Raw genomic sequence first — 20,659 nt, forward strand, 5'->3', positions numbered from 1 at the left:
AATTATCTACTGTGCGTTTCACATACAATTTAACTTATAATTATTACATTGTGCATACGAAACATAATAAATATCCTTTTGGGGATTTAGTGGGCTGCATACATGTTAAGTATAGATGAGGTACGTGGAATCAGTAAATACTGGGTGCAAATTACTCTAGTCGGATCCAAGTAGATTCCAAGCAACCTCGTGTGGTTTCCCTATTAACCCGATTACTGAACTGAAACGCAAATCGAGACAAGGAGGTATTTAAAGAACTAATTCGACCTACTGCTTATCACTCCACTCACATTCATCATGGAGAAATCGCGCTGTATTCGGCAGCTTTGGGTTCACGCAAGCGTCTTGCTCGCTGTTCTCGCCGTGTCTTTCGCACAGAAAACGGCTGTGAAGGATTTCGTTCCCACTTCTGCCAAATGCCAAGTGTATGAGCAGGTTCCGTGTGGGGATCCTGCTTTTGGCAAGGCTGCTTGTGAAGCCATAAACTGCTGCTTTGATGGCCAGCAGTGTTACTATGGGAATGCAGGTGAGGCTGATGCCTTCCTAGTCATGGTTCTTCTGGCTAAGTATATGTGAATTAAACTTAGGCATGTGTGGCTCCCTCTTACAGTGACTGTGCAGTGCACAAGGGATGGTCAGTTTGTGCTTGTGGTGGCCAAGGATTCCACTGTGCCCCAGCTGGATGTGGCCAGTCTCTCCCTGCTGGGTGGAAATGCTGCCCCTTGCCTCCCTGTTGCCACTACAAATGCCTTTGCCATCTACACCTTCCCTGTGACTGCCTGTGGCACTGTGGTCAAGGTGGGTTTCTGCATCCTTGGAAGCAGGCTGTGGATGAGGCTCTATTGCTGAGGTGTGTAGCTTACCCGTGGTTCCCTTTCTAGCTGGATGGTGACTATGTAGTGTATGAGAACAGGATGACTTCTTCATATGAAGTTGGTGTGGGCCCCCTGGGATCCATCACAAGGGACTCCCTCTATGAGTGAGTGGAGTCTTTGGCCCTGTAGCCCTACTTGCTGGTGTCTGTATCTGATGGCCTGCTGTTGCCTGGCAGGCTGCTCTTCCAGTGTAGGTATTGGGGTGCTGAGGTTGCTTCCCTGGTGGCTGCCGTGAATACAGTTCCACCACCTCTGCCAGTAGCTGCTCCAGGGCCTCTCCGGGTGGAGCTGAGGCTGGCAAATGGCCAGTGTTTCACTAAAGGGTGTGATGAAGGTACAATACAGCTTGGGACCTGCTACTGTCCCTGTAGGTATGTGGTGACTGGGTTTCCTCCCCCCCTCCTTGCTGGTATCTGTGCAGGAGCTGCTGCATATACCTCCTACTACCAGGACAGTGACTACCCTATTACCAAGGTGTTGCGGCAGCCTGTGTATGTAGAGGTTCGCATCCTGAATAGGACAGACCCCAACCTTGTCCTGGTTCTGGAGAACTGCTGGGCAGCAGCTGGCCTTGACCCTCTGAGCCTGCCTCAGTGGAGCCTCCTGGTTGATGGGTGAGTGACAAGCTGGCCCCTATGGGGGTACTACCACCAAGAAATGAGCCTTCCTTACTTGAGGTCTCCTGGTACAGGTGTCCCTACCAGGGTGACAAGTACCAGACCACCTTGGTTCCTGTGGATGGCTCCTCTGGGCTTCCCTTCCCAACCCACTACAAGCGCTTCATTGTCAAGATGTTCACATTTGTGGACCCAGCTTCCCAGCAACTTTACCGGGGGAAGGTAACGGCACTGAGCTGTGGCTGTTGGCTAGCCTGTAAATGTGGAGTAATGCAAGCCCTGCTGTGTCTCTGCAGGGGTTCATCCACTGCAGTGTAGCTGTGTGCCGCCCTTCGGCCACTGACAGCTGTGAGCAGAGGTGCTTCAGGGAAGGTGAGCTCCAGGCTGGCTGGCTTCCCCTTCAGAATGGCTGTGTGTCTGACTCCTGCCTCCCTGCATTTCAGGTAGGGATGTTGCTGCTGTACGCAAGACCTCCTCCCATGAGAAGGCTGTGGTGTCCAGTGGGGAAATCGATCTGGTGGCCCCCAGAGGCCGATACATGGCTGGTTGGAGGTGATGGAAAGCTGTGCCTAGTGGGTGAATGTGTTCTCACAGCTGCTGTGGGCTTGTGCCTTAATAAAAGGTGGTGACTTTACATTTTGCTTGTCCTGTTGTCTGTAACAACAAACAAAAGTGGGTGTGGAGTATTAGCTTTGGGTGGGAGAGGGGGTGAATATGTGAAACTGCATAAGTTAGGCAGACTTGTGTCACTTGAAACTTCATGTACAGTGACTACACTTGTATAGAACAGTACCCTATCCCAGAACTACTTGCTGTCTAGACATGATCCATGTAGCCAGGCTGGCTGCCATCCGTCCATTTTCCATCCATTTTCTCCTACTTATCCGAGGTTGGGTCACGGGGGCAGCAGTCTCGGCAGGGAAACCCAGACTTCCCTCTCCCTGGCCACATCATCCAGCTCCTCTGGGGGAATCCCACGGCATTCCCAGGCCAGCCAAGAGACATAGTCCCTCCAGCATGTCCTGGGTCTTCCCCGGGGCCTCCTCCCAGTGGGACATGCCCAGAACAGCTCATCAGGGAGGTATCCTAATCAGATGCCCGAGCCACCTCATCTGGCTCCTCTCGATGCTGAGGAGCAGTGGCTCTACTTGAGTCCCTCCCGAATGACCGAGCTCCTTACCCTATCTCGCAGGGAGAGCCCAGCCACCCTGCGGAGGAAACTCATTTCGGCTGCTTGCACTCGCGATCTCGTTCTTTCGGTCACTACCCACAGCTCGTGACCATAGGTGAGGGTAGGAACATAGATCGATTGGTAAATCGAGTTTTGGCTCGGCTCCTTCATGACAGACCGATGCAGCACCCACATCACTGCAGAAGCCGCACCGATCCGCCTGTTGATCTCCTGCTCCATCGTCCCCCCCCCCCCCCCACTTGTGAACAAGACCCCAAGGTACTTAAACTCCTCCACTTGGGGGAGGACCCCATCCCCGGCCAGGAAAGAGCATTCCACCCTTTTCCATCTGAGGACCATGGTCTCGGATTTGGAGGTGCTGATTCTCATCCCAGCCGCTTCACACTCGGCTGCGAACTGTCCCAGCGAGAGCCGAAGGTCGCAGTCCGATGAGGCCAACAGAACCACTTCTGCAAAAAGCAGAGACCTGATCCTGAGGTCACCAAACCGGACATCCTCAAAGCCCTGGCTGCACCTAGAAATCCTGTCCATAAAAACTATGAAAAGAATCGGTGACGAAGGGCAGCCCTGACTGAGTCCAACCCTCACCGGAAACAAGTCCCACTTATTGCCGCCCATGCGGACCAAGCTCTGGCACCGGTCATACAAGGACCGAACAGCCCTTAAAAGGAAGCCCGGCACCCCGCACTCCCCGAGGGACACGGTCGAATGCCTTTTCCAAGTCCACAAAACACATGTAGACTGGTTGGGCAAATTCCCATGAACCCTCCAGAACCCTGTGGAGAGTACAGAGCTGGTCCACTGTTCCACGGCCGGGGCGAAAACCACACTGCTCCTCCTGAATCCGAGGTTCGACAATCCGGCGGACCCTCCTCTCCAGAACACCCGAATAGACCTTACCAGGGAGGCTGAGGAGTGTGATCCCCCTATAGTTGGAGCACACCCTCTGGTCCCCCTTCTTAAAGAGGGGGACCACCACCCCAGTCTGCCAGTCCAGAGGCACTGCCCCCGATGTTCACGCGATGCTGCAGATGCGTGTCAGCCAGGACAGCCGCACAGCATCCAGAGCCTTAAGGAACTCTGGGCGGATCTCATCCACCTCCGGGGCCTGGCCACTGAGGAGCTTTTTAACCACCTCAGAGACCTCCGCCCCAGAGATAGGGGAGTCCACACCCAAGTCCCCATACTCTGCTTCCATATTGGTGGGATTGAGATCGTCTTCGAAGTACTCCCTCCACCGACCCAAAACGTCCCGTATTGAGGTCAGCAGCACTCCATCCCCACCCCCACCATAAACAGTGTTGATGTTGCACCGCTTTCCCGCCCGGAGCCGCTGGATAGTGGCCCAGAATCGCCTCGAAGCCGTCCGGAAGTCGTTTTCCATGGCCTCGCCAAACTCCTCCCATACCCGAGTCTTTGCTTCAGTGACCGCCGAAGCCGCACCCCGCTTGGCCTGCCGGGACCTGTCAGCTGCCTCTGGAGTCCCACAGGCTAAAAAAGCCCGGTAGGACTCCTTCTTCAGCTTGATGGCATCCCTCACCACTGGTGTCCACCAGCGGGTTCGGGGACTGCCGCCGCGACAGGCACCGACCACCTTACGGCCACAGCTCCAGTCAGCCTCCCCCGGGACATGGGAGAAGTTCTGCCGGAGGTAGGAGTTGAAACTCCTCCTGACAGGGGATTCCGCCAGACGTTCCCAGCAGACCCTCACTATACGCTTGGGCCTGCCAGGTCTGACCGGCTTAATCCCCCACCAGCGGAGCCAACCCACCACCAGGTAGTGATCAGTTGACGGCTCCGCCCCTCTCTTCACCCGAGTGTCCAAGACATGCGGCTGCAAGTCCGATGACACAGCTACAAAGTCGATCATTGAACTGTGGCCTAGGGTGTCCTGGTGCCAAGTGCACATATGAACACCCTTATGCCTGAACATGGTGTTCATTATAGACAATCCATGATGTGAACAGAAGTCCAACAACAAAACACCGCTTAGGTTCAGATCGGGGATGCCGTTCCTCCCAATCACGCCACTCCAGGTCTCACTGTCATTGCCCACGTGGGCATTGAAGTCCCCCAGTAGAACAAGAGAGTCCCCAGGAGGAGTGCTCTCCAACACCCCTTCCAAGGACTCCAAAAAGGGTGGGTAATCTGGACTGCCACCTGGTGCATAAGCACAAACAACAGTCAGGACCCTTCCCCCCACCCGAAGGCGAAGGGAGGCTACCCTCTCGTTCACTGCGGTAAAGGCTGGCTGCCGCCACTGTAAAATCAATGCAGCAACAGCAGAACCTTCACCTGCCCTTGATGCAACCAGTTGAAGCCAAGTGGTTGTCCCCCAGGGACTATCCTCCTTGGAACCCTCTACTGTCAGAAACTGACTCTGCTACCAGAGCAAACCACACATGGCATTTGATTAGGCCGACAATCCAACACCAACCACCCCAACACAGCAAAACTAATGGCTGACTTGGTGATGTAGCTGCTGTGACTGGAGCCTCAACTTTCCACAGCAGAGTCCCTATCAACCGGGAAATGATCACATCAAGCTGTGACTAGCAGCTAAGTGTTGTGCTCTCACCAAGACTGGGGCTTCACCACAGGACCCCATAGCAAGGCCTTGTCCACATGTGACTGGCTAAGGTTTATAAATCCCATCCAAATTTTTAGGAACTTGAGCTTAACATGCTGGCAAAAGCAAACCTGACAGTGAATGGTGAACTCGTTTTCAGTGACGTTAATAGCCCAGTGGGGTTGGCAGCCAGTTGACCTTGGACCTCCAAAGGTTTTTCTTCCTCTGGAGTTTTTCCAGGGTGAAAGTTTTCAGAAACTACATTTTCGGCATCGATGCATAGACAGGGAAAATGGTTTTTGGCTTGTAACTGTGTGCCATTATCTACTTTGAATTCAATTTATATAGCGCCTTTCATCAATGTGTTCGTTGGGGGGGTCCCACCACTCCATTACCAGGCCATAAAAGGGTGTCTTCACTGAGGGCACCTACGATATCCAGTGATGACAGCATTGTGGATGCACTGCCCTCAAACATTCTCCCTAGAATGAAAACAGAAAAAACACCTCAGGGAAATGGGTAATACTGCTGCTTCATATCTCCAAATCCTGCCCTGCTGCTGAGGCACAGAAAAACTTCAGCGGAACGCCAGAGCAAATGGTAATCAATTCTAACATCCACTAACCATGCCTCTTGATAAATTGGCACTCTTGGTAAACAGATTACAAAAAACATCTTTTTTGTTTATTGTATATTCAAAACAAAAGAGAAAGCTATTTTGTAATAGTCATAATTATTATTAAAAATAAACAGCATTTAAAAATTTGAAAAGACTAGTGTTTCAATTATGGCTACCATCAGAAATTATGAACAAATTATAAGTATACACCTTATGAAATGTAACATTTTAAAGAGGCCTGAGTATTTTGGAAATATGGAAATATTCAAAGAAAACCTACAAATACAGTACAATATTGCTACTAGTATAATTTCTTTCTGGTTTGGATCAGCCACACTCTTTGCTCTTGAATGTAATGTAAAATAAAGTTGTCCTCCGAAGAGGGGGGGTGGTGGTGGGCAATAAAAAAAATAAAAATAAAAATTTAACCATGATGCATTGTGTCAGGACCAGAATGCATTGCTTTAAGCCAGCGCCGTAAGCGGTTGCAGGTAGTCGAACGCACCCAATCAACCACAGAAACAGTATCGATATACTTAGGGTCAGAGTGCGAATTACCCCTCTATAATTGGGGAGTACTGCCTTCATAACACTTCTATGACCATTATGGTCCTCTACCGCATCAATACGAATAGTCGCCACCAGGATCAATGTTAAGAGTGCAAGATACGCTAGAAATGTTTACTAACATGTATGTAACACACGGTCACAAAATGAGAATCAATACAGAAGATCTCATTATCCTTATCTCTATAATTTGGTTTTGATAACTCCCAGGAATTATCCTAGGAGAAGTATACTAGTAAAAGTAATAAGCCTATACATTTACAAACAGCCTGGTCTGGTCCAGCAGTCTGGTGTTATTCCTGCCCTCACAGTCCCCCCAGCTCCAACAGCCTTCAGAAATAAATATTTGCCTATTAGGCTAATATCTGTCTTGATGATACAGTAGATCTTAAAGTACAGCCTAATTTAACTCATCTCTTGGTCCTGCACTCTGTCCTCATCCTGCCATCTTCCTGCTGCCTGCTCACTGTCCTGATCCTGCCATCTCCCTGCTGCCTGCTCACTGTCCTGATCCTGCCATCTCCCTGCTGCCTGCTCACTGTCCTGATCCTGCCATCTCCCTGCTGCCTGCTCACTGTCCTCATCCTGCCATCTTCCTGCTGCCTGCTCACTGTCCTGATCCTGCCATCTCCCTGCTGCCTGCTCACTGTCCTGCACACTGTCCTCATCCTGCCATCTTCCTGCTACCTGCTCACTGTCCTGCACACTGTCCTCATCCTGCCATCTCCCTGCTGCCTGCTCACTGTCCTCATCCTGCCATCTTCCTGCTGCCTGCTCACTGTCCTGATCCTGCCATCTCCCTGCTGCCTGCACACTGTCCTGCACACTGTCCTCATCCTGCCATCTCCCTGCTGCCTGCTCACTGTCCTCATCCTGCCATCTTCCTGCTGCCTGCTCACTGTCCTGATCCTGCCATCTCCCTGCTGCCTGCACACTGTCCTCATCCTGCCATCTCCCTGCTGCCTGCACACTGTCCTCATCCTGCCATCTCCCTGCTGCCTGCACACTGTCCTCATCCTGCCATCTCCCTGCTGCCTGCACACTGTCCTCATCCTGCCATCTTCCTGCTACCTGCTCACTGTCCTGCACACTGTCCTCATCCTGCCATCTCCCTGCTGCCTGCTGACTGTCCTCATCCTGCCATCTCCCTGCTGCCTGCTGACTGTCCTCATCCTGCCATCTCCCTGCTGCCTGCTCACTGTCCTCATCCTGCCATCTTCCTGCTGCCTGCTCACTGTCCTGATCCTGCCATCTCCCTGCTGCCTGCACACTGTCCTCATCCTGCCATCTCCCTGCTGCCTGCACACTGTCCTCGTCCTGCCATCTTCCTGCTACCTGCTCACTGTCCTGCACACTGTCCTCATCCTGCCATCTCGCTGCTGCCTGTTGACTGTCCTCATCCTGCCATCTCCCTGCTGCCTGCACACTGTCCTGCACACTGTCCTCATCCTGCCATCTTCCTGCTACCTGCTCACTGTCCTGCTCACTGTCCTCATCCTGCCATCTTCCTGCTGCCTGCTCACTGTCCTGCACACTGTCCTGCACACTGTCCTCATCCTGCCATCTTCCTGCACACTGTCCTCATCCTGCCATCTCCCTGCTGCCTGCTCACTGTCCTGCACACTGTCCTCATCCTGCCATCTTCCTGCTGCCTGCACACTGTCCTCATCCTGCCATCTCCCTGCTCCTGTGCCTCTCCTGCCTTCTGCTGACCACCACTTTCCTTCATACACATTAAAAGTTTGCAAAACTGCACCTATAGTTTTAGTGTAATGTCCTCTAGCTCTTACCACTAATATTTCCTACTTACTCTTCTTTTATCAAAAGTGTGTCTGATGTCTCCATCTTTCCTTTTACTCATAGTGTGTATGTGAATAAAATCTAATCTATATTTAACAAATAGTATCTGGGCTATCAGATGAAGCTTCTAAAAATGTCCATAAATATGAAATTGTGGAATGCAGAATCAATACATAAGAACATAAGAAATTTACAAACGACAGGAGGCCATTCGGCCCATCAAGCTCGTTTGGGGAGAACTTAACTAATAGCTTAAAATTGTTAAAATCTTATCTAGCTCTGATTTAAAGGAACCCAGGGTTTTAGCTTGCGCTACACTAGCAGGAAGACTATTCCATACTCTAACTACACACTGTGTAAAGAAGTGCTTCCTCAAATTTGTTTTAAAATGTTCTCCTGCTAATTCCCACTTATGGCCACGAGTTCTAGTATTTAAACTAATACTGAAATAGCCATTTGGCTGAACAGCAAAAAAAAATTTTGCCCCTATAGATTTCACTTATAGTAATGTTTTTTCAGAGCATAACGTTAGACCTTCTTATGCTTTAACATTAGCCTAATAACAAACCACACAGGCTAAGTGGCAAATTAATTTCAGAAAGGTACAATTTATTCATGATAAAATGAGAATGAAAACATAGAGAGTTCATCTCCTTGGAGAATGACCATGATCGATTTTTACCTCATCAAATAAGCCTGGTTTAAATAGAGAATTTAGCTTAACTTGCTAGTTAACGTAACTAACGTTGACTGTAGGGGTGTTCTGTCGAGATGAGCTACTTTGTCGAGGTAAGCTATGGTTAGGGCTATCGATTAGCACTACGGTAGTTTACCTCGAGAAAAAGTAGCTCAACTCGACAGAACACCTGCCTCAGAAGGACAATGGTAAGTAATTCAACTTATAAAGACGTCAGATTTCATCAGTAGATGAAACACTTGAACGAATAAATGAAGATTGTAAAATAACACATTTTCAACAGGCTACAATTCTTTTGGCTACTTACATTTACCAATGCACGACAAACAGTACCATGACAGACGAAGATAATAAACAGGTCACTCAATGAGAATGAATGACGCAACCGATTGGCTGCTTCTAGCGCCGAGGTGGTTAAAATGGTACGGTCCACATTAGGGGTGTCTGAAATCGTTTTACATAAAATTTTCCTACAAGGTAAAGTTATCATTTTTTTTTTTTTACAACAAAATTAAAATGTTAAGACCCCCCCCCCCCCCCCCAAAAAACATGCTTAGGGTATCCCGAAAAATAAAGAACACGCTGCCCATCTACGAAAGTTTAATGTGCAGCAAATGTAGCTCAACCGAGACACACATCAAACCACTAATCACACAAAGAAAGGTAACACTCTACTAAAACCTAGACAGTAGAAATTCGTGTGATCGGCGTCCAAGGCTGTTACTTAATACATTTTACATTGAATGTATGATGTCAAGTAGATATGGTGCAATCGGTAAATATTTGCTGCAAATAACTAGTAATTATCTACTGTGCGTTTCACATACAATTTAACTTATAATTATTACATTGTGCATACGAAACATAATAAATATCCTTTTGGGGATTTAGTGGGCTGCATACATGTTAAGTATAGATGAGGTACGTGGAATCAGTAAATACTGGGTGCAAATTACTCTAGTCGGATCCAAGTAGATTCCAAGCAACCTCGTGTGGTTTCCCTATTAACCCGATTACTGAACTGAAACGCAAATCGAGACAAGGAGGTATTTAAAGAACTAATTCGACCTACTGCTTATCACTCCACTCACATTCATCATGGAGAAATCGCGCTGTATTCGGCAGCTTTGGGTTCACGCAAGCGTCTTGCTCGCTGTTCTCGCCGTGTCTTTCGCACAGAAAACGGCTGTGAAGGATTTCGTTCCCACTTCTGCCAAATGCCAAGTGTATGAGCAGGTTCCGTGTGGGGATCCTGCTTTTGGCAAGGCTGCTTGTGAAGCCATAAACTGCTGCTTTGATGGCCAGCAGTGTTACTATGGGAATGCAGGTGAGGCTGATGCCTTCCTAGTCATGGTTCTTCTGGCTAAGTATATGTGAATTAAACTTAGGCATGTGTGGCTCCCTCTTACAGTGACTGTGCAGTGCACAAGGGATGGTCAGTTTGTGCTTGTGGTGGCCAAGGATTCCACTGTGCCCCAGCTGGATGTGGCCAGTCTCTCCCTGCTGGGTGGAAACGCTGCCCCTTGCCTCCCTGTTGCCACTACAAATGCCTTTGCCATCTACACCTTCCCTGTGACTGCCTGTGGCACTGTGGTCAAGGTGGGTTTCTGCATCCTTGGAAGCAGGCTGTGGATGAGGCTCTATTGCTGAGGTGTGTAGCTTACCCGTGGTTCCCTTTCTAGCTGGATGGTGACTATGTAGTGTATGAGAACAGGATGACTTCTTCATATGAAGTTGGTGTGGGCCCCCTGGGATCCATCACAAGGGACTCCCTCTATGAGTGAGTGGAGTCTTTGGCCCTGTAGCCCTACTTGCTGGTGTCTGTATCTGATGGCCTGCTGTTGCCTGGCAGGCTGCTCTTCCAGTGTAGGTATTGGGGTGCTGAGGTCGCTTCCCTGGTGGCTGCCGTGAATACAGTTCCACCACCCCTGCCAGTAGCTGCTCCAGGGCCTCTCCGGGTGGAGCTGAGGCTGGCAAATGGCCAGTGTTTCACTAAAGGGTGTGATGAAGGTACAATACAGCTTGGGACCTGCTACTGTCCCTGTAGGTATGTGGTGACTGGGTTTCCTCCCCCCCCCCCCCCGCTGGTATCTGTGCAGGAGCTGCTGCATATACCTCCTACTACCAGGACAGTGACTACCCTATTACCAAGGTGTTGCGGCAGCCTGTGTATGTAGAGGTTCGCATCCTGAATAGGACAGACCCCAACCTTGTCCTGGTTCTGGAGAACTGCTGGGCTGCAGCTGGCCTTGACCCTCTGAGCCTGCCTCAGTGGAGCCTCCTGGTTGATGGGTGAGTGACAAGCTGGCCCCTGTGGGGGTACTACCACCAAGAAATGAGCCTTCCTTACTTGAGGTCCTGGTACAGGTGTCCCTACCAGGGTGACAAGTACCAGACCACCTTGGTTCCTGTGGATGGCTCCTCTGGGCTTCCCTTCCCAACCCACTACAAGCGCTTCATTGTCAAGATGTTCACATTTGTGGACCCAGCTTCCCAGCAACTTTACCGGGGGAAGGTAACGGCACTGAGCTGTGGCTGTTGGCTAGCCTGTAAATGTGGAGTAATGCAAGCCCTGCTGTGTCTCTGCAGGGGTTCATCCACTGCAGTGTAGCTGTGTGCCGCCCTTCGGCCACTGACAGCTGTGAGCAGAGGTGCTTCAGGAAAGGTGAGCTCCAGGCTGGCTGGCTTCCCCTTCAGAATGGCTGTGTGTCTGACTCCTGCCTCCCTGCATTTCAGGTAGGGATGTTGCTGCTGTACGCAAGACCTTCTCCCATGAGAAGACTGTGGTGTCCAGTGGGGAAATCGATCTGGTGGCCCCCAGAGGCCGATACATGGCTGGCCGGTGGTGACGGAAAGCTGTGCCTAGTGGGTGAATGTGTTCTCACAGCTTCTGTGGAATTGTGCCTTAATAAAAGGTGGTGACTTTACATTCTGCTCGTCCTGTTGTCTGTAACAAAGTGGGTGTGGAGTATTATCTTTGGGTGGGAGGGGGGTGAATATGTGAAACTGCATAAGTTAGGCAGACTTGTGTCATTTTAAAACTTCTCAAGGCTGTGGTGACTACACTTGTACTGCCTTCACAAGAACACAGCACCCTACCCCAAAACTTCTTGCTGTCTAGATGTGACCCATGTGGCCAGGCTGGCTGCCACTACTGTAAAACCAATGCAGCAACAGCAGAACCTTCACCTGCCCTTGATGCAACCAGTTGAAGCCAAGTGGTTGTCCCCAGGACCTATCCTCCTTGGAACCCTCTACTGGCAGAAACTGATGGGTCTACCAGAGCAAACCACACATGGCATTTGATTAGGCCGACAATCCAACACCAACCACCCCAACACAGCAAAACTAATGGCTGACTTGGTGATGTAGCTGCTGTGACTGGAGCCTCAACTTTCCACAGCAGAGTCCCTATCAACTGGGAAAGGATCACATCAAGCTGTGACTAGCAGCTAAGTGTTGTGCTCTCACCAAGACTGGGGCTTCACCACAGGACCCCATAGCAAGGCCTTGTCCACATGTGACTGGCTCAGGCTTATAAATCCCATCCAAATTTTTAGGAACTTAAGCATAACATGCTGGCAAAAGCAAATCTGACAGTGAATGGTGAACTCGTTTTCAGTGACGTTAATAGCCCAGTGGGGTTGGCAGCCAGTTGACCTTGGACCTCCAAAGGTTTTCCTTCCTCTGGAGTTTTTCCAGGGTGAAGGTTTTCAGAAACTACATTTTCGGCATCGATGCATAGACAGGGAAAACAGTTTTTGTGTAGTAACTGTGTGCCATTATCTACTTAATTCAATTTATATAGCGCCTTTCATCAATGTGTTGGTTGGGGGGGATCCCATCACTCCATTACCAGGCCATAAAAGGGGTGTCTTCACTGAGGGCACCTACGATATCCAGTGATGAGGGCAGTGCATCCACAATGCTGTCAAACATTCTCCCTAGAATGAAAGAAGAAACACCTCAGGGAAATGGGTAATACTGCTGCTTCATACCTCAATCTTGCCCTGCTGCTGAGGCACAGAAAAACTTCAGCGGAACACCAGAGCAAATGGTCATCAATTCTGACATCCATTAACCATGCCTCTTGATAAATTGGCACTCTTGGTAAACAGGTTACAAAAAACATCTTTTTTGGTTATTGTACTCACCTAAAGGATTATTAGGAACACCTGTTCAATTTCTCATTAATGCAATTATCTAATCAACCAATCACATGGCAGTTGCTTCAATGCATTTAGGGGTGTGGTCCTGGTCAAGACAATCTCCTGAACTCCAAACTGAATGTCAGAATGGGAAAGGTGATTTAAGCAATTTTGAGCGTGGCATGGTTGTTGGTGCCAGATGGGCTGGTCTGAGTATTTCACAATCTGCTCAGTACTTATGATTTTCATGCACAACCATTTCTAGGGTTTACAAAGAATGGTGTGCAAAGGGAAAAACATCCAGTATGCGGCAGTCCTGTGGGTGAAAATGCCTTGTTGATGCTAGAGGTCAGAGGAGAATGGGCTGACTGATTCAAGCTGATAGAAGAGCAACTTTGACTGAAATAACCACTCGTTACAACCGAGGTATGCAGTAAAGCATTTGTGAAGCCACAACACGCACAATGTTGAGGTGGATGGGCTACAACAGCAGAAGACCCCACCGGGTACCACTCATCTCCACTACAAATAGGAAAAAGAGGCTACAATTTGCACGAGCTCACCAAAATTGGACAGTTGACTGGAAAAATGTTGCCTGGTCTGATGAGTCTCGATTTATGTTGTCAGAATTTGGCGTAAACAGAATGAGAACATGGATCCATCATGCCTTGTTACCACTGTGCAGGCTGGTGGTGGTGGTGTAATGGTGTGGGGGATGTTTTCTTGGCACACTTTAGGCCCCTTAGTGCCAATTGGGCATCGTTTCAATGCCACAGCCTACCTGAGCATTGTTTCTGACCATGTCCATCCCTTTATGACCACCATGTACCCATCCTCTGATGGCTACTTCCAGCAGGATAATGCACCATGTCACAAAGCTCAAATCATTTCAAATTGGTTTCTTGAACATGACAATGAGTTCACTGTACTAAAATGGCCCCCACAGGCACCAGATCTCAACCCAATAGAGCATCTTTGGGATGTGGTGGAACAGGAGCTTCGTGCCCTGGATGTGCATCCCACAAATCTCCAACTGCAAGATGCTATCCTATCAATATGGGCCAACATTTCTAAAGAATGCTTTCAGCACCTTGTTGAATCAATGCCACGTAGAATTATAGCAGTTCTGAAGGCAAAAGAGGGTCAAACACCGTATTAGTATGTGTTCTAATAATTTTAGGTGAGTGTATATTCAAAGCAAAAGAGAAAGCTATTTTGTGATAGTCATAAGGAACAGCATTTAAAAATTTGAAAAACTAGTGTTTCAATTATGGCTACCATCAGAAATTATCAAATAAGTATACACCTTATGAAATGCAACATTTTAAAGAGGGCTGAGTATTTTGGAAATATTTAAAGAAACACATGGACAAGGGGTCCTGTGGTGAGGCCCTGGGTTTGGTGGGAGCACACTTAGCTGCTAGTCACAGCTTGATGTGACCCTTTCCCAGTTGATAGAAACTCCGCAAGACCAATTTGCCAGTCTCTGCTGTGGAAAGTTGACACTTCAGCCACATCACCAGCTCAGCCATTTTGTGCTGTATTTGGGGGGGGTTGGTGATGGATTGTCAGGCTAACCAAATGCCATGTGTGGTTTGCTCTGGTAGACGTGTCAGATTCTGCCAGGAGAGGGTTCCAAGGAGGATAGTCCCTGGGAGACAACCACTTGGCTTCAACTGGTTGCATCCTACAGCAGTCACCTTGGCCCTTACCTCAAGGGCAGGTGAAGGTTCTGCTGTTGCTGCATTGATTTCAGTGCTGGCAGACAGCCTGGCCACATGGGTCATGTCTAGACAGCAAGTAGTTTTGGGGGGGTAGGGTGCTGTGTTCTTGTGGCTGCTACACAAGTGTAGTCATCATAGCATTGAGAAGTTTTAAAATGACAGAAGTCTGCCCAACTTATGCAGTTTCACATATTCACCCCCCTCCCACCGAAAGCTAATACTCCACACCCACTTTGTTACAGACAACAGGACAAGCAGAATGTAAAGTCACCACCTTTTAAGGCACAATTCCACAGAAGCTGTGAGAACACATTCACCCACTAGGCACAGCTTTCCGTCACCACCGGCCAGCCATGTATCGGCCTCTGGGGGCCACCAGATCGATTTCCCCACTGGACACCACAGTCTTCTCATGGGAGAAGGTCTTGCGTACAGCAGCAACATCCCTACCTGAAATGCAGGGAGGCAGGAGTCAGACACACAGCCATTCTGAAGGGGAAGCCAGCCAGCCTGGAGCTCACCTTTCCTGAAGCACCTCTGCTCACAGCTGTCAGTGGCCGAAGGGCGGCACACAGCTACACTGCAGTGGATGAACCCCTGCAGAGACACAGCAGGGCTTGCATTACTCCACATTTACAGGCTAGCCAACAGCCACAGCTCAGTGCCGTTACCTTCCCCCGGTAAAGTTGCTGGGAAGCTGGGTCCACAAATGTGAACATCTTGACAATGAAGCGCTTGTAGTGGGTTGGGAAGGGAAGCCCAGAGGAGCCATCCACAGGAACCAAGGTGGTCTGGTACTTGTCACCCTGGTAGGGACACCTGTACCAGGAGACCTCAAGTAAGGAAGGCTCATTTCTTGGTGGTAGTACCCCCACAGGGGCCAGCTTGTCACTCACCCATCAACCAGGAGGTTCCACTGAGGCAGGCTCAGAGGGTCAAGGCCAGCTGCAGCCCAGCAGTCCTCCAGAACCAGGACAAGGTTGGGGTCTGTCCTATTCAGGATGCGAACCTCTACATACAGTGGCTGCCGCAACACCTTGGTAATAGGGTAGTCACTGTCCTGGTAGTAGGAGGTATATGCAGCAGCTCCTGCACAGATACCAGCGGGGGGGGGGGGGGGGGGGAGGAAACCCAGTCACCACATACCTACAGGGACAGTAGCAGGTCCCAAGCTGTATTGTACCTTCATCACACCCTTTAGTGAAACACTGGCCATTTGCCAGCCTCAGCTCCACCCGGAGAGGCCCTGGAGCAGCTACTGGCAGAGGTGGTGGAACTGTATTCACGGCAGCCACCAGGGAAGCGACCTCAGCACCCCAATACCTACACTGGAAGAGCAGCCTGCCAGGCAACAGCAGGCCATCAGATACAGACACCAGCAAGGAGGGCTACAGGGCCAAAGACTCCACTCACTCATAGAGGGAGTCCCTTGTGATGGATCCCAGGGGGCCCACACCAACTTCATATGAAGAAGTCATCCTGTTCTCATACACTACATAGTCACCATCCAGCTAGAAAGGGAACCACGGGTAAGCTACACACCTCAGCAATAGAGCCTCATCCACAGCCTGCTTCCAAGGATGCAGAAACCCACCTTGACCACAGTACCACAGGCAGTCACAGGGAAGGTGTAGATGGCAAAGGCATTTGTAGTGGCAACAGGGAGGCAAGGGGCAGCATTTCCACCCAGCAGGGAGAGACTGGCCACATCCAGCTGGGGCACAGTGGAATCCTTGGCCACCACAAGCACAAACTGACCATCCCTTGTGCACTGCACAGTCACTGTAAGGGGGTCCACACACCTAGATTTAGTTCACATATAATTAGCCAGAAGAAGCATAACTAGGAAGGCATCAGACTCACCGGCATTCCCATAGTAACACTGCTGGCCATCAAAGCAGCAGTTTATGGCTTCACAAGCAGCCTTGCCAAAAGCAGGATCCCCACACGGAACCCTCTCATACACTTGGCATTTGGCAGAAGTGGAAACGAAACCCTTCACAGCCGTATTCTGTGCGAAAGACACGGTGAGAACAGCAAGCAAAACGCTTGTGTGAACCCAAAGCTGCCGAATACAGCGCGATTTCTCCATGATGAATGTGAGTGAAGTGATAGGCAGTAGGCTGAATTAGTTCTTTAAATACCTCCTTGTCTCGATTTGCGCTTCAGTTCAGTAATCGGGTTAATAGGGAAACCACACGAGGTTGCTTGGAATCTACTTGGATCCGACTAGAGTAATTTGCACCCAGTATTTACTGATTCCACGTACCTCATCTATACTTAACATGTACGCAGCCCACTAAATCCCCAAAAGGATATTTATTATGTTTCGTATGCACAATGTAATAATTATAAGTTAAATTGTATCTGGAGCGCACATTATATAATTACAACAGACATATTATCGTTAGCACTGGCGTGCACAGATAGAGACGAGGTGGTGCTGAAGCACTTGCCCTTTTGCCCTCAGTCCAAAAAAGTGCCCTTTTGAAAGACGTGATTTTTTTTTTTTTTTAAAGCTGCGCGATTTAAAAAGGTGTGAAAATAATGGCTTGATTTGTGCCCCTTCTTCAAAGACACCCGAACCCTGTCGCTTTTTCACTGTCACCGTGTCACGTGAACACGCTTGCAGTTCATTTGTTGTGAGGCGTGTAGCAGCGGCATGACATAGGACTACTTGGAGTAGGCATAGTAGGCTAACTATAGCGACTGGGAGCCACGGCGGACAACACGGCAGCTCTTTCCCTTCCCAACCAGTCAGGTAACCCATGAATCGAGTGAAATTATTCTGTTTGCCCTCTAAGACCAACCTGCAATTGTTTTGTTGTGAAGTAGCCTGTCAGAAACTGCACATGACAAACTTTGCCAGCTTGCCCCCTCCATCCATCCATATGGATAAACAAAAAAACGACACATTTAAAATGTAACCTAAACCATTTAGGCAACCCCACTCTCCATCAATTCCGACCTTTTTGCATACACTATTGAAAATATCACGTTATGCTATAGGCTACATGCCGTTAGGCAGAGGGCTCTTTTGAGCCCATTTTTCGTTACAAATTTTAGGATGATCTCACGGAAATCTGTGAATAAATACAAAGTTTTCAAACTGAAGTCAGTGACGGGAAGACATCACACTTTTTAGAGATGGAACTGCAGAAAAACCTAAAACCTTGACATGATTATGAATAATAGAATTATGGACGTTTCTCCGTTTTTGTGGATTAGCCTTTCCATAACTAACGTCAACTACTGTCCTACTTTGGTAAGATTGAAATTAATGTCTTTGACTGTCTTTAGTAGGTGTCTCCTGTGAGAAAGTTAGAACACCGTCCAACTGTCTAAAGATGCAGTCTTTAGCCTAACTGGTTGTTACTGACTCAGCGATGCTCGCAGACATTTACGCACTGTGTTGTGACCTGATTGTGACAGAACAGTGACGTTGTTATTGGTAGTTTGAAGGGTACGGTGTTGGGGGTGCATGTTAAAAGTTTTGAGAAGCACTGGTTAGACATGTTAATTTTTTTTGGTGTAACATATTGGCAACATTAACACATTAATTTGCTAAAGGAAAAATAGGCAGTTCCCAATTGCCTGTGAAAACGACCATTCTGCCCTGTTCTTGTAATGACCACAGTCAGTCTTATTCGTTCTCATACATTTTGGTCTATTTTTAGAGAATGTTTTGAAATAAAAGTCAAATTGCATTTAACCTGTGCGTTTTTTTTATTATAAAAAGAAAAGGTTTTCCACATATGCAAAAAGTGCCCTTTTTTCCCCCTGGAGCACTTGCCCCCCAAAATGTCTGTGCACGCCACTGATCGTTAGGTTATTATACTGGTCGCACTAGATAATTAATTAGGGTATTGAGCGCAGTTAGCCTACGTGAACATGGATTGGCGAACACATCTCGTAAAATTCTTCAGTCTTGAAATATCTCACAACGCCATTCATATTCCGTTTTCCGGCTGTAACATCTTTTATCAGTTCAAGCCAGGTGGTTTTTAATCAGAGAATCTTGATGTCAAGTATACACAGACAGCGTTACACACCGATTAGACAGATTCAAGCCCTTTTCTGGTTTTGTTTAACCTCTTAAATAAACGATTTCAGTTTTAACGAGATACTGCTTCTGCACTTTCCGTTCATGGCAACTATTTCACAATCCTTTGGTTGCGAGACAGCTTAGCAGGCGAATTATAATTTTTGTGTATTATGCTTACAAGTAGTCTGTACTGGACATGCGATTATTTAGACTGTTCGGATTTAAAGATATTATAATAAAAAGTTTCAGTTCAGTTTTAAAGATAAGTAAAATACTGCCACAGACATAAATGAATACATCTTAACATTTCTTTACTGAAAATATCTGTCCATAATCTTCATATCCACAATCTTTTTAAAGCCACAAATAATTTGACAGTGGTATAAATTAACTTACATGTGCTACCTTAAATTAGGAACACATGAAAAAGGTATAGCATTGTGAAACATGTATTAGAATTACCTTGAGCATAGGTACACCACTATGCTCAACAACATCCATCCCTATTAAAATCTCATTACACAAGAGCTGAGAGATGTCATTTTCACGTCATACATATACGTCGGTGTGTACTGCATGACATTATAATATGCTAGCAGATCCGGAATACTGCGATATTTCATTCTGCTTTTGAGACGCTCCCATATCGTTCGCTGTCGTACTCCCCTTCATTAGACTTCTTCATGCGTTGTCTTATTTTTAATTGCTTGAGGCGGTTCTTGTCAACCTCCCTCTTTGCAAGAAGAAAACCTATTATCCCGGATGGCAGTCCGATCATCCTGAAAATGAAAAAAAAATAAAAAATCAGCTTACAATAAAACATATTAATCGACGTGCACGTTTCCAACTTTGGTATGTGAAACATCGCGTAACAGTATCAATACTATAAGAGATACAAAGATTAACTATTTCACAACTCTTACCAGGCATATCCAATTTTAACCATTGGGTTTTTGGCTTTCCTCTTTGGAATGTACTCAGGTTCTTCAGGTGGGATATTAAAGGATTCGTTCGTTTTCTGTGCATCCGTTTTGGCAGTCATTAGCGTGCTCCCCCAGCTCCACCGCAATGAGCGGCTGTGCTGCACACGATGCGCAGCCTCGACGCAAGGGGCATCCAGTGCTGTAAGCCGATGGCTCCATGGAAATCGGTTAGACAGTATACAAAACCCTTTAATAAAAAATATAAAGCTATTACATTTATTTTTACATTGGATACGGAGATCGCCAATCATCATTTCAGTCATAACAGTCGTCACAACACGCAAAGAGGGTGGCATAAAGTGTGCCTCGATCGTAAACTGCTGCAGCCGTGATTCCTAAACGTGACAGTAATTCTACAGGCGATATGTTTAAAAAGAACTTGCATTTTATAATCGCATACGGCATGTTGTTTTAAAAAATAACCTCCAGCATTTGAAGGTGTTTAGCAACCTGTGAAATATATGCAGTTAAAGATGCAAACTCTGAACAGGGCCCTTTCATGACTATAGGGTAACCTGTCACGGTAATACACGGCACTAGGTTGAAACCTGATTACAAGTGTGATTAGTCTTTACCAGGTCAAGCTGCAAAAGAAAGTTTCCTACCCTTCTCGACTAACGATCTCGTATGTTTCCCATACAAGGCTGCCATGTTTAGTTACACTGACTTGCACTTGCGCATGTGCAAAAAAAAGACCATCGACACACCACGGAACGAGTCTTGCTGCGAGTCATAGCAGCGACATCTGGTGCATTGCAGACGTTATAGCAGGCATCAACACTGTCATTGAATTACAGTAAGATTTTGTAGAGTCTTACATGTA

General features: G+C 47.9%; 3 protein-coding genes and 1 long non-coding RNA gene across 4 annotated transcripts; 2 read left to right on the forward strand and 2 right to left on the reverse strand.

The window, feature by feature from the left end:
• Positions 1-260: 260 nt before the first annotated feature.
• Positions 261-2,126, forward strand: LOC140578679 (zona pellucida sperm-binding protein 4-like). Its single transcript, XM_072700418.1, has 8 exons — positions 261-526; positions 611-798; positions 882-979; positions 1,052-1,209; positions 1,297-1,489; positions 1,567-1,714; positions 1,789-1,864; positions 1,936-2,126. The coding sequence occupies exons 1-8, from the start codon at positions 298-300 to the stop codon at positions 2,046-2,048; spliced, it is 1,203 nt and encodes a 400-aa protein (XP_072556519.1). The 5' UTR covers positions 261-297; the 3' UTR covers positions 2,049-2,126.
• Positions 2,127-9,997: 7,871 nt separating this feature from the next.
• On the forward strand, positions 9,998-11,863 carry LOC140578617 (zona pellucida sperm-binding protein 4-like). Its single transcript, XM_072700221.1, has 8 exons — positions 9,998-10,263; positions 10,348-10,535; positions 10,619-10,716; positions 10,789-10,946; positions 11,036-11,228; positions 11,304-11,451; positions 11,526-11,601; positions 11,673-11,863. Exons 1-8 carry the CDS (start codon positions 10,035-10,037, stop codon positions 11,783-11,785), a joined length of 1,203 nt encoding a protein of 400 aa, XP_072556322.1. The 5' UTR covers positions 9,998-10,034; the 3' UTR covers positions 11,786-11,863.
• Positions 11,864-15,097: 3,234 nt separating this feature from the next.
• On the reverse strand, positions 15,098-16,936 carry LOC140578618 (zona pellucida sperm-binding protein 4-like). Its single transcript, XM_072700222.1, has 8 exons — positions 16,672-16,936; positions 16,403-16,590; positions 16,222-16,319; positions 15,992-16,149; positions 15,705-15,897; positions 15,480-15,627; positions 15,330-15,405; positions 15,098-15,258 (listed from the first exon to the last, which is right to left on the reverse strand). Exons 1-8 carry the CDS (start codon positions 16,898-16,900, stop codon positions 15,146-15,148), a joined length of 1,203 nt encoding a protein of 400 aa, XP_072556323.1. The 5' UTR covers positions 16,901-16,936; the 3' UTR covers positions 15,098-15,145.
• Positions 16,937-19,492: 2,556 nt separating this feature from the next.
• LOC111858401 (uncharacterized) lies at positions 19,493-20,529 on the reverse strand. Its single transcript, XR_002841578.2, has 3 exons — positions 20,442-20,529; positions 19,777-20,023; positions 19,493-19,632 (listed from the first exon to the last, which is right to left on the reverse strand). It is a non-coding gene; the product is annotated as an uncharacterized lncRNA (long non-coding RNA).
• Positions 20,530-20,659: the final 130 nt, after the last annotated feature.

The sequence above is a fragment of the Paramormyrops kingsleyae genome, chromosome 16 (assembly GCF_048594095.1).
Source record: "Paramormyrops kingsleyae isolate MSU_618 chromosome 16, PKINGS_0.4, whole genome shotgun sequence".
Lineage (NCBI taxonomy): Eukaryota > Metazoa > Chordata > Actinopteri > Osteoglossiformes > Mormyridae > Paramormyrops > Paramormyrops kingsleyae.